Source organism: Trichechus manatus, unplaced genomic scaffold (assembly GCF_000243295.1).
Source record: "Trichechus manatus latirostris isolate Lorelei unplaced genomic scaffold, TriManLat1.0 scaffold00190, whole genome shotgun sequence".
NCBI lineage: Eukaryota > Metazoa > Chordata > Mammalia > Sirenia > Trichechidae > Trichechus > Trichechus manatus.
The window spans coordinates 4,642,118-4,653,088 of record NW_004444126.1 but is presented as its reverse complement, the minus strand read 5'-3'; the positions used below and the strand labels follow the sequence as shown (position 1 = coordinate 4,653,088).

General features: G+C 40.9%; 1 protein-coding gene across 1 annotated transcript in view; it reads left to right on the top strand.

Moving 5' to 3' along the window:
* SGSM1 (small G protein signaling modulator 1) overlaps positions 1-10,183 on the top strand; it is a 94,276-nt gene extending 84,093 nt beyond the window's left edge. The window contains exons 22-25 of the mRNA XM_004387631.1: positions 3,824-3,933; positions 5,101-5,197; positions 6,248-6,415; positions 10,095-10,183. Coding sequence (XP_004387688.1) covers positions 3,824-3,933; positions 5,101-5,197; positions 6,248-6,415; positions 10,095-10,183 — 464 coding nt within the window. The remainder of the gene's footprint in view (positions 1-3,823; positions 3,934-5,100; positions 5,198-6,247; positions 6,416-10,094) is intronic.
* Positions 10,184-10,971: the final 788 nt, after the last annotated feature.

Sequence of the window (10,971 nt, the reverse complement as noted above, 5' to 3'; positions counted from 1 at the left end):
AAGAGCGTAGTCAATGTCACTTAAATGTGTATGTAAAAAAAATTTTTGAAATGGCGTATCTTTGGCTATGTGTATTTTCACCAAAAGAAAAAAAAGTTGAGAATTTAGAGGGTTAAAAAAAAAAAAAATCAGTCAATATAAAACATCATATTAATAGAATAAAGAGCAAGAAACTATGCGATCATCTCAATAGACACAGAAACAGCATTTGACAAAATCCAACACCCTTTCATGATTTAAAAAACTCATCAAACTTGGAAAAGGAGGAAACTTTCATATTAAAAACACTCAGTACTAGGCATCAAAGGGAACTTCCTCGTCCTGATAAACAGCATCTATGAAAAACCCACAGCTAATATACTTAACGGTGAAAAACTGAAAAAGTTTTCCCCCTAAGGTCAGGAACAAAACAAAGATACCCACTTTCACCACTCTTGGTTCTAAACAGAGCAATTAGGCAACAAAAAGAAATAAAAAGCATCAAACTTAGAAAGGAAAAAGTAAAATTATCTGCATTCACAGATGACACAATCTTGTATATAGAAAATTCTAAGGAATAAAAGTAATTAGAATAAATGAGTTCATCAAGGTTACAGGATATGAGATCAATATACAAATATCAATTATATTTCTGTACACTAGCAGTGAACAGTCTGAAAATGAAATTAAAAAAAACTCATTTGCAGTAGCATCAAAGAGATTAAAATACTTATTAATAAATTTAACGAAGTATAAAATTTTTACACTGAAAACTACAAAACGTTGAAAAAAATTAAAGAAGACCTGAGGAAAGACATCTCATGTTCATGGATCAGAAGACTTAGCTTAAGATGTCAATATTCTCCACTGATCTATAGATTCATTGCAGTCCCTATCAAAATCCCAGCAGCCTTTTTTGAAGAAATTGACAAGCTGATCCTAAAATTCATATGCAGATGCAAGGGACCCAGAATAGCCAAAACACTCTCGAAAAAGAACAAAGTTGGAGGACTCACACTTCCCAATTTCAAAACCCATTATAAAGCTACAGTAATCAAGGCTGTGTGATAATGGCATAAGGATAGACAAACAGATCAAATAGAATTGAGAGTCCAGAAATAAACCTTTACATTTATGATCAATTGATTTTCGACAAGATTTCCAAAACAATTCAGTTCAATGGGGAAAGACTGCTCTTATCAACAAATTGTGCTGAAACTAGATATCCACATGCAAATGAATGAAATTGGACCCCTACCTCACACCATATACAAAAATTAACTCCAAATGGATCATAGACCTCAATGTAAGAGTTAAACTCTTGGAAGAAGACATAGAAGTAAATCAGTAAATTTGAGTCTTTGGGTTAGACAGTGGTTTCCTAGGTATGACACCAGAATCACAAGTGACAAAAGAAAAAAATAGATAAATTGGACTTCTTCAAAATTAAAAACATTTGTCCTTCAGAGGACTTCAAGAAAATAAGACAATCCACAGAATGGGAGAAAACTTTTGCAAATCATTTATCTGATAAGGAATTTGTATTCAAAATATGTAGAGAAACCTTACAACTCAGCAGTGAGAAGATAATTCATGTAAATGTGGAAGTTGTGTTTACAAATTTTTGGTGTGTATATTTTCACCACAATAGAAAAAGATAAATAGCTCAATTAAAAATGGGCAAAGGATTTGAATAGATATTTCTCAATAGAACAGGAGATATACAAATGGCCAATAAGCCCATGAAAATATGCTCAACACCATTAGTCATTAGGGTAGTGCAAATCCAAACCACAATGAGATACCACTTCACCCTACTAGGATGGCTAAAATAAAGAAGTCATAAAAATACCAAGTGTTGACAAAGATGTGGAAAAATTGGAACCCTCATACACTGCTGATAGGATTGTAAAATGACTTAGCTACTTTGGAAAAGAGTTTGGCAGTTTCTCAAATTATTAAACATAGAGTTACCACATGACCCAGCAATTCCACTCCTAGGTATATGCCCAAGAGAATTGAAAACATATGTCCATGCAAAAGCTCGTATATGAATGTTTATAGTAGCATTATTCATAATAACCAAAATGTATAAACAACCTAAATGTCCATTCATTGATTAATGGATAAATTAAATGTGGTATATCCATACACTGGGGTATTATTCTGTAATCGAAAGGAATGACGTACGGAAACATGCTACAACATTGATGAACCTTGAAGACATTATGCTAAATTAAAGAAGTCAGTCGCGAAAGATAACATATTGTATGTATGGTTCCATTAATTTTAAATGTATAGATAATGCAAATCCATAGAAACAAAGAGTAAACTCTGTGGTTGTCAGGACCTGGGGGGAGAAGGGAATGGGGAATGATGCTAATGGGTATGGATGGTGTGATGAAATCTTCTGAAATGAGATGGTCGTGATGGTTGCACAATTCTGTGAATGTACTAAAACCACTGAATTGCACAATTTAAAAGGGTGAATTTTATGGTATGTGAATTGTCTCAGTTAATCTGTTAAAAAAATGAGGAGCATAACTCCCACTCTAGGTGTAGGCTTCTCTAGGTGACTTCCCACAAAAGTGTACAGTATGGAAAGGGGGAAAAGAGAAACTTTACGGTGAAACTTTTACAATGGAGAAATGACACCAGCTAGGTGATCAAGGTCAGCATCAACAGTCATGAATCATGTTGATAGCATGTATCCTTAATATAATATGATGACAATGGTACTTTACCTCTCAATAACCCATGACCCCAGTCTTATGAAAAAATCAAGCAAATTCCAATAGTGAGGCATCTTACAAAACATCTGATCAAGACTCCTCAAAACTGTCAAGATCATCAAAAACAAGGAAAGTCTGAGAAACTGCCCCAGCCAAGAGAAGCCTAAGGAGACATGACAACTATATGTAATGTGCTGTCCTGGATGGGATCCTGGAACAGAAAAAGGGCACTAGGTTACAACTAAGAAAGCTGAGTAAAGTATGGACTTCAGTTATTATAATGTATCAGTGTTGGTTCATTCCACTACCCATCTGTCAGTTTGTCGTACTGTGGTGGCTTGTGTGTTGCTGTGATGCTGGAAGCTATGCCACCAGTATTTCAAATACCAGTAGGTATTTCTGTAAATCTGAAACTGTGTTACAAAATAAGATTTTATTTTAAAATGGATTTGTTTTAAAAATGAATGAGCTCTTACTGTACCTTGGGAAAGCTTCCAGTCCAGCCTAGCTTTTTCCAAAGTTACTAGGTGTTTAGAGGGAAAAAAAAGGTATTATTTTCAAGTAAGTTTTGGAAACACTAGGTTAAACAATATAAAGTAGGTTTCTTAAGTGCAGGACTTCTCCGAGCCTTTACTCTTGTAATATATGTAATGACTCTCTAAGCAGCATTTTGCAAAGTTATTTGACCCTTTCTTCATATATTGCCTATAAAACTCCTTCCAACTTTGTCAATTGCTGCTCGAATATAGGGTCCCCAGACTTGAGAATTTCATGAACTATTAGAATTTTAAAAATAATAATATTACATTTTGAGACTAGTAAAACATTGTCAGCTTTTATTGTAGCAAGTAGGTATCTTTAAAGAAAAAGTGTCTCCTATTTCTGTCATTTCCTAAAAGAAAGAATGTTTCAACACCTCTGAGGTGGGATGTACAATTATAGATTGGAGCATCCCTTGAAGTGGAATACACTTGACACTCCATTGTCCATGTTTTTCTAATATGGTTATAGACTTTGTAAACCAGGACTTGGCATTAGATCATCACTTTGGAAGGTGCCGGTCCCTTGGGCAGTGGCACAGCTGACCATTTCTCTTGTGTCCTTTCCCCCAGAGGCCCTTGCCTTCAGCTGCTTCACAGAGCTAATGAAGAGAATGAACCAGAACTTCCCCCATGGGGGCGCCATGGACACGCATTTTGCCAACATGAGGTCGCTGATCCAGGTATGACTCAGTGCCTAGTTCTTGCTTGGACTTTTCTGGGAGACAATAGGTATAGCTTAGTGGTGTAAGATTGTGTAATTTGGAGCCAACCTGGGTTTGAATCCTCTTTCTGCTACTCCAAAAAACCCCCACAAAACTCAAGACCAAACCCATTGCTGTCGAGTCAGTTCCAACACATGGCAACCCCATGTGTTACAAAGAACCGCTTCAGAGGCTATTCTTGGCTATAAGGCTCAAACAGTTAAGCACTTGTTTTTATAGCTTTACTACACATATTTATATCCTAAACAATGTATCACGTTGTTTTGCTTTTGAACTTGATATGGGTGGAATCATATTATATGTATTTTCTCACTTCTTGCTTTATTTTTCATTCCTCATTGTGTTACTATAAATCGTACATGTTGCGACATAGCGGTCATTTACTCATTTACATCACATGAACCCTGTTTGTTTATCTGTTCTGCTATTGATAGATATTTGGGTTGTCCGTCAACATAGGCCAAGAAGCTATGCTACAGTAGTGGGTGTGTACTGGTATCTCCCTGTGGTTTTGATTTGCATTTCCCTGATCATTAATGATGTTGGGCATCTTTTCATGTGCTTGTTGGCCATTTGTAGATCTTTCTTGGAGGAGCGTCCATTCAAATCCTTAGCTCCCCATCCCCTGTATTTTTTTTTTTTTTTTGGTGAAAATATACATAGCCATACACCATTTTAACAATTTCTACATGTACAACTCAGTGACATTAATTACATTCTTCAAATTGTGCAACCATTCTCACCATCCATCTCCAAATTGTTCTACCACCATTGCCTTAGACTCACTGCCCCTTAAGCTTCCCATCTAACCTTTCAAGTTGCTGTTGTCAGTTAGATCTCACATAGATAATTATTTGAAAGAGCACAATGCTCAAGGTAGACATACTTATTAAGATAAACTATATTTTGGTTCAAAAAAGACCTTAGGGGATTCTTTCAGTTTAAGGTTTAAAGTTTAAAGATTGTCTCAGGGCGGTAGTTTTGGGGGTCCATCCAGCCTCAGTGGCTCCAGAAAGTCTGCTTCGACCATTTTTTACCTCCGCTGGCTGTTAAGGCTGTATGGCATTCTGGTATGGGAATGGACCATCCTTTTCCCAGGATCCTTTTCCTGTCTATCTCTGATAGATCCTGGACTCGGAGCTCTTTGAGCTGATGCATCAGAATGGGGACTACACCCACTTCTACTTCTGCTACCGCTGGTTCCTGCTGGATTTCAAGAGAGGTACAGATTTCCTAATGGGGCCTCATTCTCAGAGTCTTTGTAGCAGAATCTAAGGGGGAAGATACCATAGAGGTGAGGCCCATTTATTGAGTTCTGACTATCGACTCACCTACCTTCTCTTGCAACCACATTATGACTCCCATTTTATGGATGAGGAAACTAGGCTCAGAAGAATTAAATTCAGAGCTAAGAATGGTAGAACCCTCTTCTGTCTTCCCCCAAATCCCAGTTCCCTTCTACTCTATTATGCTGTTTATCAGAAACCAAGAGCCCTAAAGCCTGTGGAGTAGTGGTTAGTTAATGCATGTTTTATACGTGACTTAGAAATGATGTCTAACACAGTACATTACTTGTGTGCAAATTTGGGGTAATGCTAATAATAGTAATAATATCTAACATGTGTAGAGGTGTTTACCAAGTGCCAGGCATTGCACTGAGCTGCTTCTGTATATTATCTCTTCGATCCTTTACTAAAATCAGCATCACCCATGTACGGATGAGAAAAGAAGGCCCATGGAAGGGAAGTAACTAGTCCAAGATCCTCTTGATAGTAAGTGATGGAGCCAGGATTCAAACCCAGTTTACTGGACACCTGAAACCTTGCTCTCATCCACTGCTCTATTCTGTCTCTTTGCTAGATTCAGAGGCAGCAGCCAGCTCTATCTGTGTGCAGGAGAAAAGGGAGATGCCCCCACAGGTGTCAATAGGATGTAAGGGGCAGAGGGTGGGGGACAGTAGCCAAGGGACAGGGCAGTGACAGGTCAGTGTAAATCAAACCTGCATATGCTCAGTTTCTGCACTCAGAGAGCTGGAAGGAACTTACAAACCATCTTATTTGCATAGCCCATTTTACAGATGGGGAAAACTGAGGCTTTTGATGGTCAAATGACAGATTCCAGGTATCCTGCCTCCCAGCCTGAGCTCTGTCCACTGCACCAGGGGCTGAGGCATGGAGCACGGCTGGCCTGGGATTTCCCCAGAGGGAGAACGACACCGTGAGCTCTGTTGCTGAACTCTCTCCCTTTCGTGTCCGTGTTGGTATCTTGGCAGAACTCGTCTATGATGATGTCTTTTCAGTCTGGGAGACCATCTGGGCAGCCAAACATGTCTCATCCGCCCACTACGTCCTGTTCATCGCTTTGGCTCTGGTGGAGGTCTACCGTGACATCATCTTGGAGAACAACATGGATTTCACAGACATCATCAAATTCTTTAATGGTACCTCCATGACTAGGGTCTCACCTGAGGGGTGTAGGCTTCCAGAGGCCTCCTTTCCTGGGGCTCAGGGAGGGATTTGCTGAGAGTGATGCATGGCAAAATGGATGGAGGAGGTCTCTGCCCACTTCTTGTGGCCATTTCCAAATGGATGAGTTGAAATCTCCTTATCATGCTGAGGGTGTGTTTTTCTTGGAGACATGACAGAGATGGCCTAGGCTTTGAAATCAGGCTCAGGGGCAAAGCCTGGCTCTGCCACTGACCGCCTGAGCCCACAACCACGTCACTTCCCCGCTCTGGACATCTTCTCTCTAAACATCTACTTCCTCACTTGTAAAATGAGTAACAGTGTCTGCTTCAGAGGGTTGACCTGAGCAGGAAAAGCAGGCGCAGGGAGGCAGTTGAAGAGTCATGAAAAAGGCACAGCTTTTGAAATCACACAGATGTGGATTATGATCCCAGCTCTGCTGCTTGGGAGTTGTGTGACCTTGGGCAAGTGAGTTCACATCTCTGGGCCTCAGATTTCTCGGGATAAAATGGTGCTAAGGATACTGCTCTCACAGGGAAACTCTAAGGATTAAATGAGCCAACATGGACAAATCTCATCACATGAAACCTGACCCAAAGAGGGGCCCAACAAATGGAAGCTATTGCTATTGTAGGAGACCTGGTGGCACAGTGGTTAAAGCACTTGGCTGCTAACCAAGAGGTCAGCAGTTTGAACCTACCAGCTGCTCCGCAGGAGAAAGATGTGGCAGTCTGCTTCTGTAAAGATTTACAGCCTTGGAAACCCTATGGGGCAGTTCTCCTCTGTCCTGTAGGGTCACTGTGAGTCGGCATCGACTCGACAGCAGTGAGATTTTTTGTTTATTTGTTTTACTGCTATTGTTATCACTATTGAAAAATAAAAAACTGAAGACGGTCTTGGAAATAACAAAAATACAGAAGAAAAAAGCCGCCTGCGACCTCGTCCTTGAAGCATTATTAGGTTTTTTGAGAAATAAACTTTTATTTTGGAATACTTTTAGATTTACAGAAAAGTTGCAAAGATAATACAGAGAGATCCTGAATACCCTTCACCCAACTTCCCCTAATGCTAACATCTTACATGATTCTGGTACGTTTATCAAAACTAAGAAATTCATGTTGGTACATTACTGTTAATTAAACTACAGACATTATTTAGATTTCACCTGTTTTTCCACTGATTTCTTTTTTCTGATCTAGGATCTAATCCAGGAAACCACATTACATCTACTGCTGTTGTTGTTGTTAGGTGCCATCCAGTCAGTTCCAACTCATAGCGACCCTATAGGACAGAGTAGAACTGCCCTGTAGGGTTTCCAAGGAGTGGCTGGTGGATGTGAACTGCCAACCTTTCGGTTAGCAGCCGAGCCCTTAACCACTACACTACCAGGGCTCCACTGCATCCACTGGGTTCACTAAAAAAAAAAGTTTTTCTTCCAGTCTTTTCCACACTCTTGTGTATTTTATTGTTGCTCCCATCACAGTATCCAGTTGTGTCTAGTTTTTGTTTTTCACTTAATATTTCTAAAATTATTATATGTTTATCAGCAGAACTTCTAGACTGAGACAGACTAGGAAGAACGGCCTGGTGATCTGCTTCCAAAAAGTCAGCCAGTGAAGACTGTACGGATCACAAGGATCTGATCCTGTTGTGCATGGGGTCACCGTGAGTCAGGGGCCAACTCAATAGCAGCTAACAGCAACAGTAACAACATCTTAATGTATAATCATTTTAAGGCTGCTGAATATAACTTAGTAAATTTACTAAACCATCTCTCATTGTTGGGCATCCAGGTTGTTTCCAGTTTGAGGGTATGACAGAGACCACAGAGCAATGCCTACCTTAGTGTAGAAGTTCCCAGACTTTCTCAGTGCATTGTTGTTGTTAGGTGCCTCAGAGTCAATTCTGACTCATAGCGACCCAATGTATGACAGAACAAAACATTACCCAGTCTCACAATCGTTACTATATTTGAGCCCGTTGTCACAGCCACTGTCAGTCCATCTCATTGACTATCTTCCTCTTTTTCACTGACCGTCTACTTTACCGAACATGATGTCCTTCTCCAGGGACTAGTCCCTCCTGATATAATGCCCAAAGTATGTGAGGCAAAGTCCTGCTATCCTGACTTCTTAAGGAGCATTCAGACTGTACTTCCTCTAGGACAGATTTGTTCATTCTTCCGGCAGTCCATGATATATTCAGTATTCTTCGCCAACACCATAATTCAAATACATCAGTTCTTCGGTCTTCTTTATTCTTTGGCCAGCTTTCACATGCATATGAGGCGATTGAAAATACCATGGCTTGGGTCCGGTGCACCTTAGTCCTCAAGGTGACATCTTGTTTTTGAACACTTTAAAAAGGTCTTTTGCAGCAGATTTGCCCAATGCAATACATCATTTGATTTCTTGACTGCTGCTTCCATGGGCATTGATGTGGATCCAAGTAAAATGAAATCCTTGACAAAATTCAGTATTTTCTCCATTTATCATGATGTTGCTTATTGGTCCGGTTGTGAGGATCGATTTTTGTTTTCTTTATGTTGGGGTGTAATCCACACTGAAGACTGTAGTCTTTGATCTGCATCAGTAAGTGCTTCAAGTCCTCTTCACTTCATAATACCCCTAAGCTTTTCATGGCATCCCAGGCCAAAAGTTCTGTTCACAAAGTAGTTAGGTAATACCACTTAGGAAGTGTTCATGTCCTAATAACTTAATAGCCATTTGAAAGAAATAATACACATAAATCGAAAGAAAATATTTGTTTCATTTTTCAGTACCTGTAATTAGTCACTAATGGGAATTGTGGGCCCACTGGGCTGTGCACAACTTCTCAAACCTTAGAATCAGATTGGAGACCACCACCCTCGTTTTCTGATCCACATCGATTTTTGCATGGTTCTTGCTTTTTATCACAGGAACCACTGAAAATCTTGCTTTGCCAAGATACAGTGTCACTGATCAGAATGCATTTGAAGGTCGAAACTCGAGTTTGCAGTTTGTGGTGTTAAGCAGATGTGCAGTATCGCCATGTTTTCCCTCAAAATTTTAAAATATCCCACAGAAGCCCTGCAAGCTCATTGTAGCACTCTGGGGTACCTTGGCACAAAGTTTGGGAACCATGGTCTTAGTGCCTTTCCTCTCCTAAATGGTTTCTTTATAATAAATGTCGACATTTAGGATTATTCTGGTTGAAAGGTCTGATCATTTTGTGTGGCTCTTAATATAGATACCATTTCTGCTTTTTCCCTTCCCCACATCTCCTTTCTCTTTCCTTCCTTCTACTCCTTGCTTCTTTTCCTATCTTTAAGCATCTATTACATGCCAATCATCGTTTCCTTAAAAGGTTGCCAGTCATTCATTCTGTTTGTAAGAGAAGGGTTGGAGGAACTAAGATTTTTTCAAAACCCATGCTGTGTACCGGCAACATCCCATGTGGTCTCCACAATAAGCTTTTGAGGTAGATACTGTTATGATCCCATTTTACAGATGAGGAAACTGAGGTCTGGAGCTGCAGCCCTTCCCCAAGGTCTTTTTCCAGAGCCACTCTGTGATGGAGATATGCCAGCCACCCTGCAGGGTCTGGAGGTGTGTCCCCAGGCCAGACACAGAGAGGAGGCTCATGAGATTTCACCTTCTGCTTTTTTTTCAGAAATGGCAGAGCGACACAACAGCAAGCAAGTCCTGAAGCTGGCCCGGGACCTCGTGTACAAGGTGCAGACTCTGATTGAGAACAAGTGAGGGGCACCTCACCAGGCAGCATCAGTCAAGCTACCATCTGCCTGCCCTCTGCCCACTTTCCTCCTGGCCATAGCGCTGCCCAGGAGCAAGGTCCTGGCATCTCTCGAGTGGGCACAGACTTCTGTGCAAAGAGAAACTACCCCGACTTTGGCCTCTGAAGAAGGTCTTGAGAGGTGAGGGGTTGCCCCTTCAGTTCAGCTTTACGTTTTCCTGTTTGACCAAAGATCGCCCAAGCCTGGGATTTCTCCCTTGCGGGAGTTGGGGATTGTTGGTGGATGAGGGAAATACCTTCCTTCATGCCCTCCAGAGTGGTCTCCTCTTCTCTCTCATCCCTGCAAACTGTCTGTTGGATGAGCCTTGGGGAGGGTATTTTTGGAAAACAATGGTGTAGGAGAAGTCTATGGGACCACTTCTCTACTCTGAATGGGGCTTTTGGGAATGTTCCGGAACATTGCGGGAAGCTTGGCTAGGAGCAGGGTTTCCCCACCTTGGCACTTTACTGACATTTGGGGCTGGATAATTCTTTGTTGTGGGGGACTATCCTGTGTGTTGTAGGATATTGAGCAGCATCCCTGGCCTCTCCCCCCATTAGATGCCGGTAGCACCCTCACTGCAGTCATGATAATCAAAAATGTCTCCAGACATTGCCAAATGACCCCTTAGGGGCAAAATCACCCTGAGTTGAGAACCACTGGCTTAGAGGAGAGGTTACAAATGTATATCCCTCCCCACTGTCTTTATTCCTAAGCCACCCTGTGCTCTGAGGTGCCCCCCTCCACCCCTGCTTC